Source organism: Podarcis vaucheri, assembly GCF_965113315.1.
Source record: "Podarcis vaucheri genome assembly, chromosome: 3".
In the NCBI taxonomy this organism is placed as follows: domain Eukaryota; kingdom Metazoa; phylum Chordata; class Lepidosauria; order Squamata; family Lacertidae; genus Podarcis; species Podarcis vaucheri.
The window spans coordinates 64,067,676-64,093,258 of NC_138761.1; the positions used below are offsets into that span (position 1 = coordinate 64,067,676).

Below are 25,583 nucleotides of genomic sequence, written 5' to 3' on the forward strand. Positions count from 1 at the left end.
AACATTCTGAATGCCTAAGCTCTAGAGAATTAAATGAAACAATCTCCTAGAGTAAGTGAGATGAGAGAGAAAGAGAGAAAGAGAAAGAAGTAAACACACAATTGCACTGCATATTTGGATAATGAGGAATTAACTGCTTAGTAGGCAATACCACTTAAGAAGTAGAGATGGGAGGTTTTAGTTTGATGGTAATATCAGTGTTGGCGCCATGATGAGGAAATATTAATGTTTATGTTTGGTGTATTAACTTTTCTTTGAAGTAGGCCCATATTTCTGAAAAAAAGTGCTTTATATATGGTTTTTACTTCCAAGTGCAAACCTGTTCATTCCATTGTTCCTAAGTTAGCGATGGCAATTTATACCCAGAGTACTCATTTAATGGCATATAATTAACTTTCCCCCAAAGTTAAGGAAGGACTCAGCTATTTTGACTCCTGCTGCATATTTAAGTGTGTGGTAGATCATTTCATTCATTTTTAATCAGCTGTACTCTATTTACGGTATTGCACTGACAATTTCCAGAGGGATAGTTATGTTGGTTACAGCAAAAATAGCAAATAGTTTTGTGCCGCACACTCAAGATGGAGCAAATGTATTAAGGCATCAGCTTTCGCAGATTAGAATACACTCAATCATATGCTCAAAAACTTATGGCCTAATAACTTTAAGGTGCCGTGATACTTTTTCTGTCATCATTGACAGAATCAGTGTTCAAATTTGATGCCTATTAAAGGTGTTGCTTAAAAAAACCACTATCTCTGATGGCAGCAAAGGAGCAGCAAATCAGGGTCTCTGTCCAAAACATTGCAAGGGCATCAGGTTGGAAAGGCTGCGGTAAAGGAAGTGCTGAGGGTGTGTGCTCACAATGGAATGTGCACAGCGTGGCATAATCTTAGAAGTGCCACCTCCTATAATTGCTGCTGAAGTGGATCTATCTGTCACTGTGATAGCAGGAGGAGATGCCACATGCAAATGCATTTTATACAGCCATAGTCTCATATGGGAAGTTTGTTGAGGGGGAAACACCCTGATGGGCACATTTCTGAATCATGGCTATTCTGTGGTGAATGTAGATGCCCTAAGGAATTCTAAATGCTCCTGTTTAGCAAGGACTTCCGTTGCTAAAAGAGAATTTGTGGTTCAGGAGAGGGAAGATGTTGTTGAAGGTGAAATGGTGTGAATAGATTGTCCTGTACTCGTGTATTTATATTTGCATTTCCCCCTGCCTTTCTGTGACAAGGACACCGAAGGTGGTCTACAGTGCAAAATTATACATCATAGAGCAAGTTAGACTACAGGGTGTGCATGCAAAGTAGAAACATGAAAAGTTGAGTGACTTTGACAATGTCATGTGGCAGGTTAATATGAGACAAGACATTTAGAGAATGTAGCCCTTAATACAGGCCTGAATTCCTCAGTGGTGTAGTCTGTCCCCAAGTGTTCATCCATCTACTTTTGAAGCCAAGGAAGCATAATTGTGCATCCCAATTGTTCCTTTCATATTTGAAGCATTCAGGAAAGGCAAAGACCTCAAGGCTCAATGCTGATATCTTTATCATCTGCCATCATTTGAAATTGAACAGTTCAGTTCCTCAGGCCATGTACTTGGCTCTGGTGAATCCTTTGCAAAAACCAGCCACCCCATGTCTGATGGTCTTTCCTTTTCTGAAGCTCTCAGAAAAAAGGAATAAATTTAATAAAACACATTCATGACTGGTGGATATAGACAGGGAACTTCACAGTTATGTTTTTACAAGCGAAGTCCCTTGGAAAAATGTCACATTGAGCATGTTGTCCTAAAATGGACAAGTGCATGAGGGGAAATTATCCCTCCTCCCCATAAATTAATCTGTGACAAGCCTCACTAGCAGTTTGACGTATTCTTGGGAAGAAGACTTATTGGAAGCAAGCTCCCCACTACCCTACTCATAATGACCCTTCAATATCTTAAAGTTGGGGCTGATAGGAGCTATAATCGGAAACAAGTGGAGGGCACCAGGATGGGGAATAGTGGCTTAAAGGATCGTGAAAGGTCAATTGTTCCCTGTCCCATCACAGGGCTTTAATGTGTGAGGGGGAAACTGAAGGGGTCCCAAACTGAAGGGAAGGAACCCACAGGCTGCTTGCTTCCTTTCATTCTTTCAGTTTCAGCTGAGGTAAAGACTATCTCCAACATACCCACAACACACTTTTGATTCAAAGCATGTTTCCATGCTGAATGCCCCCTTGGAAAGCATTAAATAAAAACATCTCTGGAATGGGCTCTGAAGTATTTTGAAACTTAGATCTTCATATTATTATTATTTAAATCAAAATAAAGCTAGCTGGCATAAACTGTTAGATGTGAATTGTACACATTCTAAACTATTGTTCTCTGAGGGCGAGAGGAGCCCATTTAAGACATGACTGTGCTGCTTACAATAACCAAAAATATTTGGCTCATTCTTTTAATCAAGAATATCTGTGCACATGTAGTTTTTAAAGTACAGTATGTGTGCCTTTTTTTGGATAAAGTTTGAGAAATGTAGTTTCTAGTTCATCTTTAGATTAGAAGATGGGCTGAAAAATGCTGGGAGGGAAACTAATGAAGGATGAGCAACTTGGGCCATGCAGGGATTTACTCAGTTTTCATATGGCTCACACTCTTTTCTTAAAATTTTCTGCCTCATTGTACACCTTGTGTCACACGTGAGAGCTGGAATCCTGCCAAGAAGGAAGGAGCTTAAACAAAACTGGAAACATGGTGAGGCAAAACTAGCTCAGTAGTTTGTGCCATTGTTTACATGTGGATTCTATGAGTGTTTCTCTCTGTGCTCACAAAATCTTCAGAAGTCTCCCATCCCACCTATTATTGGCTAGTCAAATACTAGCCATTGAGCATGGGGGATGGAATGAGGGCTTGTATCTAGAACCGAGGGCAAAGTTTGGCCTTCCAAGTCTGGCCCAGATTGCCATGCATCTGTTTTGTTCTGAAGAACTCAGAAAGGGAACCCAACCCATATATCTTTAGCCCAAGGTTATGTCCATCTACATAACCTTGCACTGGGTTTGTTTTCAGAGTTTTCGTAGAGAGTGACAAGGAGGCCAAATACAGAAAATGACAAATACATAGAAACATGTGTGAAAGATGGACCTTTGACCTCAGTCAGTGGTGTATTAGAGAAACCATTTTGCTTCATCTAGCAAATTCTCTCCAACATTTGAACAAATTTAAGTGAGCAAGCGTCTTCCATAAAAGTGAGGGTTGTGACACCACCAGTGCTTTGAAATACTATTCCTATTGAAATCAGACAAATGCCTACAGTTTTGATATTTCATCTGCTGAAAACATTTCTGGTTTGCCAATCATTTTCAGAGAAGTAATTAGATTCAGTGTTGGCCATTTTTTTCTGTATTTCATGATTTGGTAATGTTTTGATGGTTTTATTATACACTGCCATGATATTTTTATGAGCTGACTGTTCAGAATTATTAATTTCAAAATAGAAATGTACTTTTAACAACTTAGTCTAGAACTGCTTTTTAAAAAATGTATTCACACAACACGTTAACACAACCCAACCTTCAGCCTCCCCCTGAGTGCAGTTGCGGAGCTTCATGCTCTGGCACTGGGGGGTGGAAAGCAGGCAGGGGCAGGGGCAGGGCGCATGTCCTGTGGGCAGGGGGCGGGGGCGGGCAGCCGCAATGGCACCCTGGGGATTGCACTGCCGGGGGCGGTGCGCTCCCCTCACACTCCTCTTCCTCCACCAGTGCCTGAGTGCTATAGTTTTGAAAATCCTCTAGGTACACTTTTTGAGATTTGCCTCTTCGGATTAGGTTGAGAAGAAGAAATGTTGCAGGATGTGCTGGCAAATAGAGGTTTGTTTCTTGTCTAGTACTAAAATTACTGCAAGTGCCTCAAGCACTGGATATTGAAATGAATGAGTTTTTTTGCCAAGCGGCCTTTATGGCCGAGAGAAGTTCATGTACTATGCAGACTTTAATTTCCTCACTCTGTTTCTTGTGGGAAATACTAGGGTTGCATTGCCAGGAACTTTGAGCCATTGAACCTTGGATGGCAGTTTCTCAGTGTAGTACCTCAGGCTCTGGACTCTCATTCTGTTCATCCAGACTTGCCGCTGGATCCTCCTGGACAGGAAGAGACCCCTATTTCCCTCACAGTTAAGAGGGGAATGTTAAGAGACCCCTATTCCCCTCACAGAGCTATAATTTCCAGAGTTTCCTGGGAAGAGATATTGATTGTTAAACTACTCTGGGAACCATAGCTGTGTGAGGATAATAACGCTTAACAACTCTCAGTACCCTTAACAAACTACAGTTCCCAGGATTCTTTGGGGGAAGCCATGACAGTTTAAAGTGGTATGCTACTGCGTTAAATATATAGCACAGATGGGACTATGTGCAGTTTTTCATGGAAATCTAAAGGATTTTATGTTCAGTCAAGCATTTGGTTTGCTTTCTACTTTTCTCCTTTTTTAATTTCCTTGCTGTGTTTGTTTGTTTGTGTATGTGTGTGTTTAAAAAAACTTGCTCTGTGCTGTTTCTTTTTTATGCATTGTTACAATTTTAGTGTATATTTTGTGATCTGTTTCTCTATACATTTTAAGCTGCTATGAGCGGAAAGGCATAGTAAAAGGAAGTAAACCAACAAACAAAGTTGATCGTGAAATGGAATGTACAGGCAGACTTATGTACTATAAACAGCAAAGAGCACTGTGATGTTACACTTTGACTGCAGGAAAACTTTGATAAATACTTTGTCCTAGCCTCTTAAGTTGTTGTTACAAATAACCTTTGTGCTGCATCGAGTTAATGTTTGCCAAAGGGAACACCAGTTATTCATGCAAGGTGCATTGCCTTAGGTTTTTTTTTTTTTAAAAAAAACCATCTTCTTATTTAATTGCACAAGAAAATACTTGTGTACCGCCTTGAGATTTTTTCCCTTTACGGAATATGCACTTACCTTCTTCGTGGAGCATGTTTTCCAAATGCGAGAACGGGAGCGTTGCTGGAGAATTCAAAAGAGAGAGCCTGCTTTGGTAAAACTTGCAGGCTCTGAGCTAAGGGAGGAACTGGCAAAAAATACTACCTGCCTGCCTGCAGGCTAGTCGGCTTCCCTTCCTCAGAACTTCCCTGCTTGTGCAAGCAGGAGCTCCATCCTTCCTCCGCCCAGTCTCCGAGGGAAGAAGGAGCAGCTCAGCCTGCTAGGTGGTTTCGGCCTTTTGTGCGCTGGCTTCCTCTGCCTCAGCAGCAAGCAAGTGCACAGAGGGAACATTCCGGCAGGCTGCTTTCCTGCAGCTGAGGAGACGACATTCACGGACCTCCTTTTGATTAGGATATGTCACTGTTGTCAGGGCAACTGTTAACGGTGGCGTATCATATTTTCTCCTCTTGGGCTGCCTGCTGAATATTTCAGTGTGCAGTAGCTGGAAAGAAGAAGAAGAAGAAGAAGAAGAAGATACAGGGAGCGGGGAAAGGTGCTGCATCAGGAAGGACAGAAGATGTGGGATCTGACTGAACAGGTTTAAAGGCGTCAGGAGGAGGAGGAGGTTTCCAAACCGATGGGCCTTTAATTAAGGCCTTTTATTTTATTCCGCCAAGGTGGAGGAAACTGCAGGCCCTCGTCTGCCAAGTGGATGTTGGTGTTCGTCAGCTGTTTGTGCACTGCTTATACCCGTACGGGATCTGTTACAAATGAACGAGCTGCTTTGCAGCTAGCTAGCTGCTAAGTGGAGTCTGGGACTGATACATTGTAGTAAGGAAGAAGATAGCAACATGCCCGGTTCGTCAACCGCTATCCGGCAAGAGAGGCTAAAGAAGGCAGGCGTGAGGCCAAATACACCTGTTCTGTTCACCATTAATGAGGAAGATGAGCAGCAAAAGAATGGCAATTCCAAGAGACTGAAAGGTATGCATTACTTAATACAGGGAGCGAGGGCTCTCTGTAGGATATTCGGCTCGGCAAATAGTATATTTTGCTAGCTGTGTTGCTTATTCTTCATAATGGGTAGGATTTGTCTGTTTTGTATCTCAGTGACTTTTTTGCATGCTGAACGTGTTTGTTTCTAGTGAAATATTATTGCTAGATTTCTGGATTTTAACTCTTCTGGGCTGTAAACCTGTCCCTTCTGCTTCATGTTGTGATATGTTTATCACATAAAATAAAATGCTATATCTTTTTAGTCACACAGGCAGTTAACAGTGAAGCTCTGATAATGTAAAGAGGCATTTGTGTTTCTATTTAGGGAATAAGTGTTTGTTTTATTCCTTTGGCACGTTCTGATAAAACAAAGTCATTAAAATGGAGAAACCACCGAGGAAACCATACGACTGAGGAAACTAACGCAATATGAAATTTTCAGTTGGTGTTTGTGCAGATTGTGGTGGCGTTATAGATAGTTAGGTACAAATTTTTGCTCAAGTACAGTACTTAAAACATCTGACCCAAAACATCAATACTGTCCAGACATGCTTTGAAAGGAGGTTTTATAGAGAATTGCTTGGCAAAATCTCAACTAAACATCTGTAGTCATCATAATAGCTTCCCTTCCCCCAGGATTTTTGAGGTTCTGATTATCTGCCATTCAGTCTCAACCTTTGACCTGGGACTTGGGGTGACTGCACTTCTTACTGCTTTTTCACCTTTGGATTCTCAGCTGTGAGAATTGAAAACGTTACATTAGAATTCCTTCCTAACAGTACTGTGAAATCATGAAAAACAGCTGTCAGGTTTTTGGTAGTATTTATTAAGTAGGAGGACTTCACACAGTTCAGTTGTGTTGTTGACATAGTGATCATTTATTTTCCCTGTTCATTCAGCCAGATAACCCATGGGAGGGTTTGACAGGCTAATATTTACAGATTTAAACAGCATTCATGTTTACCTTGTGCTAGTTTGTTTGAAAATGACAGTTACATTCATGTGCTCAGCTGAATAGTTAACTCCCAGGAGGCTGGGTACTTCAAAATATGCACTTCAAAGTTTTTAAATGCTTGCTTGGAAATGGAGGAAAATTATTCAACAAACCTGAGTGAGCTATTGAATATTTGCTGTTCTTGTTAATCCCCACCCCAAGTCCCAAACTACTTATGCTGGGAAAGCCACAACTACTTTAGCTTCTTGTTTATCTATTTTAATGTGCGTATGTCATAATCCCAGTAGAAATTATATTCTATGCAATTACTGGGGGAAATTAACTTGGAGGAAATGGGCTTGTTAGAAACTGAGCCCTTTCAAACTTGTTTACCTTAGCACTTCAATTTCCAGGACACAGATTCTTGTTTGGACATTCGCTTTCATGTTGAAGTGTCCATTCGGGTGCTCTCTTCAAAGTGAGTTTTGCATGATATTAAGGAGGGTTAACCTGGTGCCCCTACACCATGGGTAGGCAAACTGAGGCCTGGGGGCTGGATCTATCCCAATCACCTTCTAAAACCGGCCCGCAGATGGTCCAGGAATCAGCGTGTTTTTACATGAGTAGAATGTGTCCTTTAATTTAAAATGCATCTCTGGGTTATTTGTGGGGCCTGCCTGGTGTTTTTACATAAGTACAATGTGTGCTTTTATTTAAAATGCATCTCTGGGTTATTTGTGGGGCATAGGAATCCCTCCCCCCCCAAAAATAGTCCGGCCCTCCACCAGGTCTGAGGGACAGTGGACCGGCCCCCTGCTGAAAAAGTTTGCTGACCCCTGCCCTACACTGTTGCTGCTGCTTATGTGTGCCAACAGATGGGGGCAATAATTTTTAAAGCTTCAAAGTACCATTTCCCCCAGCTTGCTGGAGTGAAAATCTCACCTGGCTGTCATTTTAAAGTACTTTGAAGCCTCACTATAAGTGCACCATCAAGACTGAGATTCATAACATGTTTACTTGGGAAAATTTTCCATTGATAAAGGAGTACTGACTTACATGTAAATTTTGTTAATATCTGGGGGTTTTGTTGCAATTCGTTTAGAAGAGATTTATAAATTTCAACCAGTTTTTCTGGGTGGTTTACATATGAAAGAAATAAGTATGTTTCTGTGTAAGACAAATACTGTACACATTTGGTTCAGTGAAATCCTTAGCAATATGATGTGATATTGCAAGAGAGAGTGACAGATCTGTTGGCCTATATCAGCCTATATGAAAGTGGACTCATTACGTTGAAATCCTGATTTATTGGCCATTTATTGTATATTACAGTTTGTTTGTTTGTTTATGAATGTATTCTCCATATTCCAGTATTTGCAGTTAAGTCCACCTACCTATCACCAAAACAATTTGCTATTTCTTCTGAATGAAAAGAAGAAGATGATGCTTGTTCAATTTCAGCTGGTGATGCTTGCAAGACCAGTGACACTTTATCCTGATCTTTCTGATATCTCCTGTCAAAAACCCTGGAGAGCTGCTGTCAATATGGATAAGGCAACTTTCTAGGCTTCTTGCAAGCTGTTTAGTGTCTCTTCATCTCCTTGTTCAGTAACTCTGTGCATTGAGCCTATGTTAATGGCTTTTCATTGTATGCTGTCCTTGTAAATCACTTCAGGACTCTAATCTTCTCTAGGTGCTCCAGTACCTTTTGTTACTTGTATTTCTTCTAGCTGTGGTTGTCTAACTGTGATGGGCAAACAGAATTTTTGAATTGATAATGGCCATTATATACTTTCAGAGATGCACTCTGGACTCCCAGTGAACCAGAGGCCTGCCATTTCTTTTGTACACAACTGCTGATTCCTGGGTTCAGTGCACATTGATTCAGACAGAGTTGATAGAAGGAAAAGCAACCTGGTTTGGATAAACAAAACAAAACACAAAACCCCAGTCCTGCAAATCAGTCCTTGAATTTCTGGTGTCATTTCTTCCCCTCCTGTACAAAGCTTCTTGAAGTAGTGCTAAAACAAATGGCCTTTAGCAGTTCAGTAGCACACATGTGGAGCATCTTGGGTAACAACTTAAGTAAGCTAATCATAAGCTTGTTTTAGCTGGGAGACTTCTAAGCGATGGAGTCGAATTCCTCATCTAGATGGATCTATCTCTTGATTTAGAAAAGTATGACTCAACAGAATGTAAGGAATAGCCATTATTTTAGATACCATTGTTTGTGGCTTATGGTTTATATTTTTGATCTGTCCATTGAACAGGGGAAAGTAGTTGCTTTTTTTTTTTTACTTTAAAAGATATGACTGTTGAGCTAAGTGACTTAGCCTACAGTACTAACCCCACTTGCCTGGGAGTAAGCCCTACTGACTTACTTCTGAGTAGATACAGTCAGGCTTGCACTGTTTCTTTGAAGCCTTTGAAACAAAACGTTAACTACAGTATTTCTTTAAAGACAGACTCTTCTTTTCTGTATTGCTACCTGTTCATCCAGATGCAATGTTAGTATTTGTTTAACATTAACCAGCCAAATATATCTATTGGAGAATAATATTTCAATGCATTGAACATTTTGGTAAGCCATACGTATATTATATATAACAACAATTTCTCCTATGTCTTAAAAGTGATGTCTCTATATTTAGTACTCATTTCAGGTACTGACTTTTGTGATAACAAGTTTGTGGTTGACTTTTGTAATTAAGCATCTAAGTTTCTTGTAATTTTGATTTATTTATTTTTAGTAAACAAATAAATTGAAACCTAAATGTTTAAAGAGGAAATGAGGCAGAGAGAATCTTCAGTCAGCTGATAACAAGGGCAGTCAAATGTGTTCTGGGCCTGTGAACAATAATATCAATTCTTTCCTTCTCTCTGACACTTTGAAAACAAATGAAGAAAAGGCCCCTTTTTTCTTAACTTTGGTGCATGGCAGGGATGTCTGTGATGATCACAGAAGTTTAACATCTGATGCTTTCATGCTAATGATACTGTGTGACTGCGTTTCCAGCAATGAGCTTTATTTTGTTCATCCAGAAAGATGAGAGAAATTTATTTTAATAGCAGCTGTGTATTTTGTAGTCTTCATTGTTCTGAAAGTGTGTTATGTGTGTATGTACGGGGCATGGGAAGTTGTATCTAATTTTGTGAAAGTAGGCAGTGGGCTATTTTATTGTATTTGTTCTAGAAGATGGGACTGAGAAACCTGACTTTTTCCGTCGATAAGACTTACTCATGACGTTAGTAGTCATAAAAAGTGGCATGTGGTAGTCAAGGGTGTACCTAGGGGTTGGCTAGGTTGGCCCCCACCAAGGGCCCAGGCCCAGGGGGGCACAAAAACTACACCCCACCACTCTGGCTCAGAGTGACTTATAGCCTGCCCACCTACCTGCTCTCTGGGCTGCTCCTCTGCTGTTCTGGGTGGCTGGGTGAGGTGTGCAGGCTCCTCTGTGTGACTTGGCGGAGGAATCAGCTCACTGGCATGGACCATTACAGCAACCCTTTGGGGCCTCCTCCACAGTCAGCCAGTGCTGCTATAGAAGCCAGTGGGGCTTGGAGAGGAAAAATAGGAGGGAACAGGCAAGAGTTGCAGGAAGAGGAAAAAGGAAGGGAGGAAGGCAGGCAGGCAGGCAGGCAGGCAGGCAGGAAGATGGACTGATGGAGGAGGAGGTAGTGGAACAGAGTGAAGACCTGACCCCAGTGGCTGTGGAGGAAGTCATTGATGGAGCACGAAAGGTGATGAAAAGCAAACTTTTGAGTTTCTGGTTCATTGTTACTCCCAGCTTCAGAGGCACCAATACAGTTCCTTTCCAAGGGACGAGGGGTGCTGATACATCCCCTTGCCAAGGGTTAAAGGGAGCCTAGTTAGGCCTCTGGTGGTAGTTGTGGAAATTGAAATCCAGAGAAGGTACACAGGGCAAAAAAACTGGAAATGCAAGCCTTTTCTTTCACAGCTGAGCCAGTGGTTGTCTGTCTGAAACTTGGCTCTTAAATCTGAAAAGACAGGCTGATTCCCATGCTAGCTTATTCTTTTACATCTTACCTAGTACTTGCACCAGTTCAGCTATGGGATGTTTTACTTGCCATGATAGATGGCAGAAGCTGAAGCACTCTAGAACTTTGTGAAATCATCGAACCTGTGCCCATCTATGCTGGCTTATCTTAACCTTTGAAGGAAACTAGATACCTCACTCTTTACATAAACAATTCTTATTCCTGTCCCAACACACCCACATGAACTGCATTAGCTCACTTACTCATAAAGCTCTTATTGTACCTTTCTATTCTTCAAAAAAAGAAAAAAAGCCACCCTCCCTTCACAGAATGGAAAAACCCGTCTTTCCAGTGCTGTATTAGTGAACTGAAAAAGCTGCTACCTACCAAACCTTGCCTTACCAGGAACATCAGGGCCGCTCCTAATAGCCATTTTATGACACAGATGTCATTGATATGCTATAGGAGGCTGTGGCCACAGCTCTAAATTAGATAATGAGCAGTGTTTGGTCTCTGCGCCTTTCTCTTGTAAGTGTAGTAGTGTCTGTGAGGCTCTTCTTTTTGGATGCCTTGTTATTGTCAAGGGTGTACTTGTTGTCTCTTCCTCATTACTGCTTGCACTGGTCTTGATTATCAGTGTAGGACCTGCCTTTCCCTGAATTAGCCTGCAGTCATACCTTATGGCTGCTGAAATCAAATGTGATGCTTGTATGTATTCCTTGCTCAATAGCTTCATCTGCTGACAGGAGGTGGGGAACTCATGGTCCTCCATATGTCGTTGGACTCCAGCTTCCATCAGCCCCAGACAGCATGGCCCAATGGTCAGGAATTATGAGAGTTACGACGTAGCAACATCTGGATGGCCACAGGTTTCCCACTGTGGTATGCCTACCCATACCCAACAGGGGTCAGTCGCAGTTGGCATTGTATCTTAAAACAAATTCACATTATAAAAGTATACATGCACAAAATATTTTTTTATTAATTCTATTAAATGTGTATCCCACCCTTCAAAGGATCTCAGAATGGTAATAACCAATAATATTATAATAAATTTATTGATTCATAGATATAAAATAAACTTGGTTTTTGGGTGAAGAAGAAAAAGCATTTTTAGAAGACTGGTGAAAGTGCATTCCTTGCTCGGTCAGCACCTTTTAATTTTTTTTCTAGTTCTGGACTGAGCTTTGGAAAACAAAACAAAACCTGTTTCTATGGGATTTAGTTTGAACTAGGAAAAGCCAATTGGGTGGTGCCCGTAATATCACACCTTCAAAAACTCATACACAAACGTCCGATTTTGCAACTGATTTTAATACATTTATGAAATATGAAAATTTGTATTCATTCATTTCAAAATGAGGAGATTGTCACTGCTCAGTGGTTAGAGCAGGCTTCCTCAACCTCGGCCCTCCAAATGTTTTTGGCCTACAACTCCCATGATCCCTAGCTAGCAGGACCAGTGGTCAGGATTGATGGGAATTGTAGTCTCAAAACAACTGGAGGGCTGAGGTTGAGGAAGCCTGGGTTAGAGCATCTGTTTTGCATGCAGAAGGTCCCAGGTTCAATCCCCAGCATCTCCTGCTAGGGCTGGTAAAGTGTCCTTTCTGAAACCCTGGAGAGCTTCTGCTAGTCATTGTAGACAATACTGTACCTCGATGGATGAGCTATCTGATTCCATATATAAGGAAGCTTCCTGCATTCATAAGTTGCCTAATGCACATACAGTGGTGCAAGATCAGGACTGATGTACATTCCTGACATGGGTAGTAACATGCTAATTTGACAAACAGTTCTAGGGAATTGAAGTCATATTCACTGTAAACCAGGCACTAGTAACCTGCATATAGCCAAAGTTTATTTATTGCAATGCAGTAGTTCTGCCTGTGGTGGATTACCAGATCTCTTTCAAGACTGGGTAATGCATTGAAAAGAGCACAGAACTACCCGATAACCTTTCAGGTCCCTGCTCATCTCCCTTGGTTTAGAAATGGAGCAAATAGATTATCCTATTCCTTTGACTCGGGTTCATATCCTATAGTACTTTCAGCGTTATGAAAAGGTGACTGACTTCTGAGGTAAAATGCATATGCCATCATGCTGCAAATATATATTTGGGCAAAAAATAATAATACATTGTGTGTGCAATACAGACTAATTGCCTTTTATTTTTGAAAAAAAATGCTTGGATGAGGGAGGCAGAAGGAGAATCCACAATATTTAGATAAGCAGATGTACTCTATCATTGGATTATGTTAGAAGAGGCTACAAAGGGAGTGTAAAGCAAATTTGGATAATTGGGAAATAGGGATTCTACTTTATGTACAGATGGATACTGATAGACCATAAGGAAAACAATAAAGGCTGATTCAGCTGCTCAGTCCTTAATACAGTACAATTTTGGGATGTCCCACAAAAGGAATCAAACCTTTGAATCAGCCCTCCCACTTCCATTTACCTCCAACAAAATCTGTGGACTCCCCCCCCCCCAATATTCCTTTTGTTTGCAGATTTAAAGGTTTACAAGAATGTGGAATATGCCAGCTCTCTCTGCCTAGGTGCAGGCATATGTGAGAAGCAAGCACACAGACACACAAATGCCAGATGGCAGGAGCCATCTGTAAATAAAATAGAGCAACAGCAGCCAGATGCAGAATGATGGTGTTTTGGCCAAGTTGATTTTGAGCCACACTCTGCTTATTGTATAGCAGAAGCTTTTAAGGTTCTGTGTACTGGGAGCCATTAGCAGGACCATTACAGTGGTACCTTGGGTTACAGACGCTTCAGGTTACAGACTCCGCTAACCCAGAAATAGTAACTCGGGTTAAGAACTTTGCTTCGGGATGAGAAATCTCCTGGTAGCGGTGGCAGCGGTGGGAGGCCCCATTAGCTAAAGTGATACCTCAGGTTAAGAACAGTTTCAGGTTAAGAACGGACCTCCAGAACGAATTAAGTTCTTAACCCGAGGTACCACTGTATTCCCACCCACTGCTTCTCTGGCCCCCGCTCCCCTACTTTCGTCTTAGAACAACATTGAAATGCATTGTTGCTTTTTGTAGCAGGACATCTTGTAGTTGAAACATAAAATGAAACTGAGCACTCCCAAGGAGACCAGGAGACCATTTTTATGAGACATGAGGCAAACCCTAATACAGGGATGTGGAGCCTGTGGCCTTTCAGATGTAGTTGGACCACAACTCCCCTTATCTCTGACCAATGCTTATGGTGAGGGTTGAAGTCCAAAAGCAACGTTCGAACCGTGGAATTTCTTGGTGTTGCATCACACATGGCCCAGACACAAAGAATATCTATGCTTGGGAGTCTACGTTTTGTTTCTGCAGCCCCTCCCACCACCTATATTGCCTGTCAGAGGGACAGGCACCTGTGTGCATTGGTCCCAGTAATGTTGCAGCTGACGTGTGTAGGCCCTGACACACATGACAGGTTATATGCATAGTAGAGGAAAGCGAAAAAGGCTGCAGTTCACTTCTGTCCCTCACTACATGCATGTCCTTCACATATCTAGGTGTGAATGTGATATAAGTACTTTTAAAAATGCAAATAGTGGCTGCAGGAGACCCAAGCAGTAGCAAGATTGCCATGGTTCTGCTAAAGTCACATTGCTGAAGCTGCTATTTGCACAAGGAGGCAGTTTTCATTATGGTTACCACTGGGTGGAGGAAAGAGGGTTAAACTCCCCCTCTCCATCCCCTGTGACCCTGCTGCTGCTCCATTCCTCCTGCAGCTGCTATTAGTGGGTTGTGGTTTTTTAAAAATATATAAAATCATCAAAGCCAAATCTAGGGGAGTGTGACCGGTGTGGTTGCACTGGGTGCAAAGCTTCTGGGGTGCTGCAGCAGGCACCACAACTACAACATCCAGTGGAAGGCAAGAGGTGTGGGGGCAGACTTTGGCGTACACAGGGCAGCAATGAAATTTGAGGTGCCATGGTCTGCCACTGATTTCATTCACACAATGTGTCTAGTTTGGCCCCTAAAAACTGTTCCTGAAACCTACTTCTGGCAGATACTTTCCCCTGATGCTTCAGTTTACAAAGTGTCCTTGGGATGCTTGATTGTTCCCTGGTGTTTCTATTTTCACTGGGCAGCAATGATGCTAGAGAGAATTTCCATCCATCCCATCCCCACACCCTTCTGGTTGGTTGCCTTGTGCTGCTCTTTTACTGGCAGGAGGAAGTGGATGTGAAATCCTCATCATCTCTGAGCAGCACGTGCATCTATTACTTCCATGAATAGATCCTGAGCTGGCCTTGCTAGGGGAGGGGTGGAATGTAGGCATCTGATTTCATTACCTCTCTAATTGCCCATCACTGTTGTGTCACTGTTACAGTGCTGAATGAAGGCTTCTGATGGACCTTGAATTCAACTTTTTGTTTCCAAGCTCCTTCATGATTTAAGGCATCTCAAGGATGAGACGACTCCCCTGACCCTGCAGTCCAATTCAAAGCTTTTATCACAGTGATGATTCCAGTAACAAGACGGAAACTGACTGGGAACATTGTTCTATTAAGAAACTAATCTTAGGCTTGCCATTTGTCCAGAAAATTCTGGACATTCCAGGAAATTGGATGCCTAAAATGGCATCCTAGGGGAATTTTTGAATTTTAAGAGATGTCCAGAATTTCCCGTATGTATGGCAACCCGGTTCTTTTTTCGGTTTTCTGTTTTTTTCTTCCCCATTGAGCAGTGGAAAGAATGTCCCCCTCCCCTTACATGGGAGACCCAAAGCACATTTTAATTGAGCATATTGTTATACCAGAGGCATTAATGAAAACTCTCTTGTCCTTCATAAGAGGAAAAAAATAACCTGTAGCTCTTAGATATTACTTGTCTAATATAATCAGTGACTTGGAGTGCACTTTATGTTATCTGCTTGATTTTTTTTGCCCTAGTTAGTTTTGCAAGATGATTGCAGCTATTGACAAGAAACAAATCTAACTCTTTCATTCTTGGCAGATGTTCATATATGACCTAATATGGCATGTTGAGCCAGACAGATTCTTATTTATGATGCGAAATGGATTACTTTTTGTGAGATACGTTGCAAATGTTTGTAATGCTAACCTTTTTATATTTTTCTCATTAGAGTTGCAGGAAGCTAGTGCTGTAGGACTTGCTTGCTTAAAGATTAATGTGATCTTTGACATGACTCATCTTATGTTATTTCCTGAGGCTTTCTGACTGTTGAAGACTGCTTACCATGCCTTTTCTACTTAATAACTATTGCACTTCACTCTCATAGGAGGGTTGGGTTCACAAGGTTGGGTCACTTGGAACCTTCACTAGATAGTCAAACAAAATACTGCTTTTAAAAAATAATATACAAATGGTTATGGTTGGCTTGAACCAAATTTAACTGATTTTTGAGGTCTATTCCTCTGAGTGTTAGCCAGATGAAAAGGCAGTGGATTACCTCAGCTGCAGTCAGCACCCTTGGCTCTCCATTGGTGTTGTAAGTTTATTTAAGATATGTAAGTTTGAACAGTGGTTTCCCCTTCTGACGGTAGTAGGTGTGATTTGCAAAAACTGCACACAGGCATTGATTTGCATGCTGTTCCCTTTACGTGTATTCACCGAGTTGCAGACTGCATCTGAGGTGAAGCCTAAGGTTGTAATAAATGAATTATCTAAGGGTGCTTCCTTGGTGTCATGAAAGGGCAGTGATTAGTTAGTTAGTTAGTTAGTTAGTTAGTTAGTTGTTTCCCCATTACTATATATTTTACAATTGGTGAGGGGGAAGAGGTGCTTGTGAAATCTTCTGCCTCAGTTGCCAAAATGACTTGGCTATATACTTGGATACTATATATTGTGACTTGGTTAGGAAGGGAGCACTGTTTGCTGCTAGGAATCACTTGCCTGGTGGGGCAAAGCTACAGCAAAAGCCTCCCAGAACCATTGTCACCGCTGTGTACTAGGATGGTGTCTGCTCATTCCCAGCTGCACCACTGCCTTTCCCTTCCACCTTACAGTAGGTGGCAGTGACACAGCTGCCAGGAGGCTATTGTTGTGGCTCTGCCCTGCTGAGCAAATGGCCTTTGTTTGCTGCTCCTCCTCCTTTGGCATCAGAATGTCTTGGGCCAACTCTGCCAAGTGCATAACAAGCAATTACATTTACATGAGATCTCATTTTTTCTAACCAGTCATTTATCTGAGTTCTTAATTATGGCATGTTTGCGGTTATAGATAAAGTAATATGTAGTTTATGACACTCCTCAAATGTCAATGAATGCCTGGCATGATGAGGAATTATTCTTTTTGTTTAGCCCTGATAAGCACAAGTGCATACAAACATTAAAATGCTTAATACTATTGCTTGTGTCTCTTTGTGTGTTTCAAACATATTCAATCTCATTTCCCTTTAGGTAGGTAAGAGGCAAGTCACAGAGGGCTGCCAAAGGATAATACGTTTTCACATTTTATATCCAACCTTCTTTTAGACATTTGATAGTGAGCAAATGTTTTGGTGTGTTGACTGTGGGGATAATATTCAAGTTATTTTAAAGCCACTCTTATTTCTCTAGTTTGTTCACTGAAAAATATGTGCACACTAGAGCCATGCTTTCTTAACCTTTTTAAACTGCTTTAAGAATCTGCTGGTGCCTATGCACACACCCCTGCAGAAAAAGACACATAAACACATACAAAATTTTACATACAATTTCTTTTACTGCATGGGAAAAAATCATTTTTTCTTCACATATCCCCTGAAGTCTACCCATGGACCCCAGTTTAAGAACCCCTCCTGCACTAGAGCAAAAATATTCCACTAGCCCTTTTGTAAGCAAGGCAGACTATCATGATCCTTAGCAGAAATTGAAGCAGATTATACAGAGGTCATGCACTTCAGGAGAAAGCATTGGGAACTGATTTCTCAATATTGTAATTTCAGAATTCTCCAGGAACCTAAATTGTAGTATTGAAGCTAAAGCCATTACTTTCATTCTCTTTGAATCCATTTGTCCATACAGTATTTCACACCAAGATCAGCTTGAGGTCTTCGTGGGGCCCCTCCTTCTTTGCAAGAGCGTAGTGTATGTTTGCTCAGGAAGGGTAAGTTAAGGGTAAGTTAAGAACCATGGAAGTGTTGGGAGAGCTGTGTGGCGACTAAGTTAGGAAGAGTGAAATATGAACTCTCAGATTTGTAGGGGCTGCTGCTTGAACACAATGGAAGTTTGTCTTTATGCAGGAGGTCTTTTCTCCAGTAAGAGGATGGCCATGTGGCCTACTTCACAGAGCATAGTCCTCTGTTTGAAAAGCCCTTGATCCAAGTACCATTTAAAGATAAGCAGCAAGCCATAAAAAAGCATTAAGTTTATCACCGAGGGTTAGCTCATTGAACAACAGACTGAGCAGGCAATCTCCTAGTTTCAGTCTTCCCCACTATGGTGTGATGTATTGCGTTTCTGTTTAAATTACAGTAATTATTTCCAAATTTGCATCTACAGTGGTACCTCAGGTTACATACACTTCGGGTTACATACACTTCAGGTTACAGACTCCGCCAACCCAGAAATAGTGCTTCAGGTTAAGAGCTTTGCTTCAGGATGAGAACAGAAATTGTGCTCCGGCGGCGCGGCAGCAGCAGGAGGCCCCATTAGCTAAAGTGGTTCTTCAGGTTAAGAACAGTTTCAGGTTAAGTACGGACCTCCAGAATGAATTAAGTACTTAACCCAAGGTACCACTGTATATCTCTGTATTAGCATATTCAAATTTTGTGCAAATCATTTCCCTCTTTTGTCCTTTTTCCTTGCAATGCTTTTGTTCTTTTTGTGATACATAAATAGGCACCTTCGAGAGAAGGTTGCTTGACAAATTTCCCTAGCCCATGATTCAACTTCGCTGCAAGACTTCCTGAGTACCAAGAAAACATGAGAGATGGCTGGTTTGGGGCTTAACTCTGTGGGTCCTTTAGGTCTCAGTGGGCTGCAGGCAGTTGCCTGGCAAGATGCCCTGTGTGCTGGCATCAGTCACTCTTTGAAAAAAGCTTCTACCGATGCTTTTGTCACTGCCAGAAAGAGCTACCATAGATAGAAGAGTTGGGTTAGAAGGAAACTTACCTATCCTTTCATACTTGGTATTATGTGTGATTGCCAATTTCAGTAAGGAGAATCTGAAGAGGGGTGGGGGTGGGGACTGAAGTCTGTCCTTCCTGCTCCTGAATATAGGTGAGGGCAGCCCGACAATCCAGGTCAATCTTCTGTTAATCCAGGGAAATACTCCTTGTGTCAGCTAGTTGACCTGGACTGTGATCCCCAGACTGGGCCAGATTCCCACTGTTATTCCAGTAACAGACTGGAAGATCATATCCATGGTAATTAATCACCAGTAATGAAGTAGCGCTCTTGAAGTCTAGACTAGCTCAGTGGCTTTTCTGCAAAAGAGAACTGAGTATGCCAAATGGAATCCTGTTCTGCTGTTTAGCAGCTGGCAGGGGGCTGCTTTCACTGAATGAACTCAAGGTGTATATTCAACCATCCATTCTGTGCAGGCACTGACTTTAGCTGTGGCTGCATAATTTTGCATTATGAGAATCTTGTTTTTCATTTTTCCAATAAAGTTTTTTTCCAAGCAAGTTTATAGTGCAATCCTATAGATAATCGTAAAGAACTACCAGTGATTCTCCTTTAGTCTAGTTTAGTATAGGATTACAGTCTTACAGTTACAAATGTAAGGCTTGAAAGTATGTAGACAAGACTGCTGAATTTCAGAAAATGTTACATTAGGTGGTCTTCCTAAGGGGTTGGGCTTGATTGTTCTTTGTCCCTACCTGTTTCCAGCAGAGGCAGAATAGTTTATGCAAATATAGGCAAATTTGCTTGATTCATACCAGAATTCTGATTTCATGCATGCAGAATCTGTTAATTTGGAAGAGATTCTGCACAGCCCTGTAGCCACTAGGTATTTGTGTGTTTGTGTGCACATATCATGCACACCCAGAATTATGTTTCAGTGTATACCTATGCATTGTATGGTACCTCCCAGCCAATTGCTCCTCAGAAGCTGAAGGAGTCTCACCATTTCTTTCTCCCATCCAAACAGCTTCATTTCATCTAGATGTTAGTTGCACTGCATGTTGGGTTTTTTAAAATTCATCTATGCATGCATATGTTAATAGGGAGAGTAGGAAACCAGGTACAGTTCTACTGTCTCCAGAGAGAAAAAGAATTTGACAGTTACCTGAACCTTTTCTGACAGGGCTTCCAACTTCAGAAGCCCTTTGCTTCTTTATCTTCTCCCCTTGAGATACAGCTAAGTAGATGGTATGGTCTGGAACCATTTGTGTGTGGACGTGAACTCCTTGGTATTATTCTGGACCCATCAAGGGGCAGGTTCCTGTTCACATCCTTCCCCTTGCATTAAAAAAAAGTTCAGCACCCCTTTCCCTGTTGTTGTTTAGTCGTGTCTGACTCTTCGTGACCCCATGGACCAGAGCACGCCAGGCACTCCGGTCTTCCACTGCCTCCTGCAGTTTGGTCAAACTCATGTTAGTAGCTTCAAGAACACTGTCAAACCATCTCATCCTCTGTCGTCCCCTTCTCCTTGTGCCCTCCATCTTTCCCAACATCAGGGTACATAATGCTTTATGTTTTTGAATCACAACGTTCTATGTATCTTCACCAAAAAAAACCAAACACACACACACACACACACACACACACAAGCCGGTTAGGACATTCTTGGCAAACTCAGTAGATCTTTCACAAAAAACAACAGCTTATCACCCTGTGGTGCCTAAAACAACACAATTCTTTTAAAAGCTGCAATTCTTGCCCATAACCAAGGCAAACCCTATTTAGCTCCCAGGGCTGCACGTGGCAGTGCCCTACATCTTTCTGTTCTAGGACAACCTGCAGCTACTCTTGCATGCTGATCAGCTATTCTTGGCCACATATCTTCTGCCTTGTGGCATTGGATCAGTAGGAGACTTAGGGTAAACTCTGCATAATGCTCTGTGTTTGCTTCACATTTGTGACTTATTTGGAAATTATTTGTAAAATAACTATGCACCCATTCAAACCACATTTATTTTTTCCTTAAAAAATAAAATAAAAATAAGGCTGGCCTTAAATCTTGTCAGTTTTGCGGAGGGGAGGTGGTCTGTGGCAGCAGCTGCAGTACCAGATTTAGTTTCATTGTGGTGCCTGAGTATTGTAGCTCAGGCTTCTTAAAAATTACATTCTGTGGTATTAAATAATAAACGGAGGTTCACCTGGTGCCTTCTTTATACACCTTTAACCAGGCCCTTTGGTTGATCTGATTGACATTCTATGCCCTTTTAAAATGTGTTGGGGGGGTTGTTGTGTTGTTGTTGTTGTTTTTATTTTGATTATGTACTTTGTGGTTTATCCTGTGAACCGCCCTGCCTCTTGGGCTTGCTGTTCGGAAGGTTGGCAGTTTGAATCCGTGCAATGGAGTGAGTGCCCGTTGCTCTGTCCCAGCTTCTGCCAACCTAGCAGTTCAAAAGCAAGGTAGTGCAAGTAGATAAATAGGTACCACTGTGGTGGGAAGGTAAACAGTGTTTCTGTGCACTCTGGTTTTGTCACAGTGTTCCGTTGCTTCAGAAGAGTTTTAGTCCTGCTGGCCACATGACCCGGAAAGCTGTCTGTGGACAAACGCCGACTCCTTCAGCCTGAAGTGAGATGAGCGCTGAACCCCATAGTTACCATTGACTGGACTTAACCGTCCAGGGGTTCTTTACATTTACTTTACCTTATAGGGCGGAATATAAATTCTACTACTACTACTACTACTACTACTACTAATAATAATAATAATAATAATAATAATATACAGTACAACTTTTTTGTTTCTGCTCAGGAGCCTATTAGCATTACAACCCTTTTCTGATAGGTTAACAGTAATGCTGTTTCAAATTACATCTCAGTTAGAATTGCTAAATTCACCGACACCTTTAACCATACTGTGCTTGTAAAACACTATTAAGCGGATGACAGGGTCAGATGAATCTCAATTAAGGCTGCATTCCTATACACATTTACCTCTGAGTAAGTCCAATTGAACTTAATAGGACAACTTCTGAGGGTTGCTGCATAGGATTGTAGTGCAAGTTACACTTTAAAAAGAATGAGTTTTTTTTCTTTTTACAATTATTCCAATTTAATGTAAGAATTAAATTATCTAGAATAGATTACAGTGCTGCAACTGAACGTCAATGGTACTGTGACCTGTAATGTTATTAATTTCTAAGATGTTGGCAAAGCTCTAATATATAATTCTGAAAGAAAATCCTTCTGGGTAGAGAAGAAACCAGATGCAGCGTCCATATAAAGTTCCTGTTTGTGCTGAAAAAAGAAAATTTTCATTATGTCTATGTCACTAAAGACCCAGACTTTACTTGTGCTCTTAACATATCATGTTAATTTTTCCTTCATTCTTTTTAATTGGTGTCTAACTGACCCTAATGCCCTTTTGGTGAAACACTTAACCCTGGTGCAATTGTGGTAGGGACTAGAACACAAAAGAACATTTGTCTTATTTATTACAGATTACATGAATTATTATGTGATTGTGGTTAGAGGGAAAGGTTTGCATATATTGATGGGCTGTTGTAACCCAAAATGCTTAAAATAATTGTTCACTATAATTATCAGAAAGGTATTTTGGTCTGCTTCCTATTACTAGCTTTGCAATTTAGTCGGCCGAGACTTACAGTTTTGTGCAGTGTTTAGTGCAGCCCCATAATTGAAACAATTGTTTAAGTCCTTCCAGTTCACATTTGTAGTCATGGATCCACAAGCATGGCATGCTCAGCCCCTCTGTCTTGCCAGACTGTATCCTAGCATATGTTCCTTGATTGGCAGCTGCTTTGGGTGTTGGGAATCCTCATACACAGATACTTGTACCCCCATATATGGACAAAGCCAATTGTGAATATTGACCCTAAGCTGGTGCATTATACTGCCATTCTTAAGATCAATTATGTCTTAATACGTACCATATTGCTCTTAGCTAAGCTGTTTCCCACTTTAATAGAAAGCTACAAGTCAGAGTTAGAAAGCTGTTAACACAGACAAGTTTTTATGAGCAGTTAAGAGTGCTTACAACTCACTAAAAAAGGGCTCCATCAGAATACAAGTCAAATGTGTGCTCCAATTAGATCCCTAGCCTCTACAGTAAAGTTGGTCATATGCTTCAGCACTCGACCAGTTTGATACTGTGCCTGGTTCAGAAGCTTACTGGGTGGTGACAAAGTTCAAAGAATGGCAGGATGACATAGGCACTCCTCCCCAAGCATCTAAAGCTGTGGCCTTCCAGATGTTGCTGGACTATAACTCCCATCATTCCCTGACCATTGGTCATGCTGGCTGTGGTTGATGGGAGCTGGAGTCCAGCAGCAGCACCTGGAGGACCACAAGGTCCCCATCTGTATTTTAGAGACTTTAGGGAGAGAGTTAAATACTGAAGAATTGCACACCTAGGAACGTACACAAACTAAATATTAGCAAAAATGTGCCCAGAAGCAAAATGTGTGTGTGTGTGTTGATTTGCATCGAGGAAAGGTCCTGGAAAATAAGGACCCTCTCTAATAAATAGGGGCATGTGGAGCATGTGCTATGACTTGTGAAGTGAGGTGGCGTGATAGACAGCTGCTGCCACCACTAGCCAGTTGCTTCAGGCTTACCTTCAGCTAAGCTGCTCATACTACTGACGCACTGCATTGGGAAAGGCTCTGCAGAGTCTCCCCCTTCTCTGCCCCCACAAATAATCTCATGGATGTGACTGACAAGCTCCATTTTGATCAGATGCTGAACCAGAAACCATAAGGAGAGGTCAGTCTTGATTTGGATAGTTATGTTCCCTTTGGACAGGATATTTCCCCTCCTGGCTTTTTTGAAGTAGCACAGCCAAGTATCTTCCACGAGCTCTTCTCTCTTTTCTTCTGTGGATTGCTCTGCTGCCAGCTGGCTGTGTGTGGATTTAAGTAATGGAAAAGTCATGCAGCTCCGATATGGGTCACACCATGAAGCCACAGTAGATCATTGGAAAAGCTTACATGACCCACAGTAATGGAGGAAGTGGGTAAGGTCCTTATTTTCATCTTAAATGGTTCTTTGTGATTTGAAGTATAGGAAAAGGGCCTTAAATTGTCTGTAAATTAGGAAAGTTACCTTTTTTTTGTAATGTGTATTTTCCAAATGTGCTTGTAGAAGCCAGTACACTGCAGTTATTTCAGGGAAACATAAAATGATTATGCTGTGTCTGAATGAGTGTTGCATTGTTACACACATTGCCATTTTGCCCTGGAATTTAAATGGGCAAAGCTTATTTAGAAAACCTTCTGCAGTAATTTATAGATTTTTCTTATTCAATGAAGTGTATTCTACTATAGCCTTCATTTGTTTTCTGGCTTCAAAGACCCGTCTCCAGAATACATAGCAATGAGTTATCTTTCCTGCTGTGGCAATTGGACCTAACTTACCAATGTATTTTTCAAAACTTGATGGATGCAGAGGGTAAGCCCCAGCTAAGGACTAAAGGAGTAGCAAATTCACTACAAAGTAGTGAGAGCCCTGGAAGCCCTATTTGCTAGCATGTCTTAATGTGCCTTGAATTAAGACCTGTAGCAGCAGCTCAGTCAGAATGCTTTAATATCTGACCCCCTATTCTGTGGAGTTCATAGAACTGAAGGACTGTTCTGTAAAAGTATCTCCTATCTAGAAAGCTCAGGTGTGTCAGCTTAGAATCCATGCTGTGCATGCTTTTAGGGAATGTCCACAGCTATTTTTTAATATCCTATTTCTGAAAGAGAAAAGCTTCCTTCGTTGGCATAATGATCAATGCTGCTGTTAATGTATGATAAAATAAGAAGCTACTGCTGGCCAGGTTCATGTTCTTCTGGTTGAAATTATTCTAATTCATGATGAATTTAAGTGACTTCTTCCATAAGCAATGGGAAAACACTGTGTGTATTAATCTATGTGCTATTTAAAATGGATTGATAGGAATTGACTGTTTAGTTTATGTGCTTTAAAACAAAATTAATTCCCAGTAATAAAATGTGCCCTAAAGCATAGCAGATATGGGAGACACTGAAGACAATAATGTTCTAACAGGTACCAGGCTGCCTTCTGCACAGCTAGCATCCTTCCCCCACCCTTTTATTTCAGTCATGAGCTTAAAGACTGCAAATAGTAACAGATTGCATGTTGTGGAAATGGGGGATGGGTGTGGCTTGTTAAGTGAATAAACGTTCAGTACGAAGTAGGCCGAGGCTTCAGCCTCATTTTCATTTCAGCCTTAATCCATCTGTCCAGATGTGAGAGGCCATCATATTTAATCCTCCGTGCAGCTCCCAAACTCTTCTTTCTCAAAATGAATCCACATCAGCTGAACTTTGCACACCCATCAGGAATTGGTCTCCGAAGTAATGCAGGGTGGTAAAGTGTAAGTTAAGGGAAGGCTAAAGAAAAGTATATGAATTGCAAGTGCAGGGAGGGCTTTTGAATAGGAGATCAGTGAGAGTGGAGGCCCTCTTGTCTGTGGTAGATTTGAATGATAGTGTGTTTTGAAAACCTTGCTTGAAATACTAAACTGGTGTAACATTTCTGTAGGTCAGGAAACAGCCGTACAGGGAAGGTGACTGCTAAAACAGCTGTTCTCAGGAATGCATTAAATAACTAACTTTAACCCAAGGATACCAAACAACCAAGGAGTGCTCATGCAATGCAGCTTGAACCTTATGGTGGGT

The 25,583-nt window shown here is 41.4% G+C and overlaps 1 protein-coding gene across 4 annotated transcripts in view; it reads left to right on the forward strand.

The window, feature by feature from the left end:
* MAP7 (microtubule associated protein 7) overlaps positions 1-25,583 on the forward strand; it is a 111,377-nt gene that overhangs the window by 9,261 nt on the left and 76,533 nt on the right. The window contains exon 1 of one of the 4 annotated variants that reach the window (XM_082215921.1): positions 5,160-5,908. The exons of 2 other annotated variants lie outside the window; for them this stretch is intronic. In XM_082215921.1, coding sequence (XP_082072047.1) covers positions 5,776-5,908 — 133 coding nt within the window. In that variant the 5' untranslated portion in view covers positions 5,160-5,775. Of the gene's footprint in view, positions 1-5,159; positions 5,909-25,583 lie in introns of those variants that run through there. One more of the 4 variants, XM_082215922.1, reaches the window with a different exon arrangement.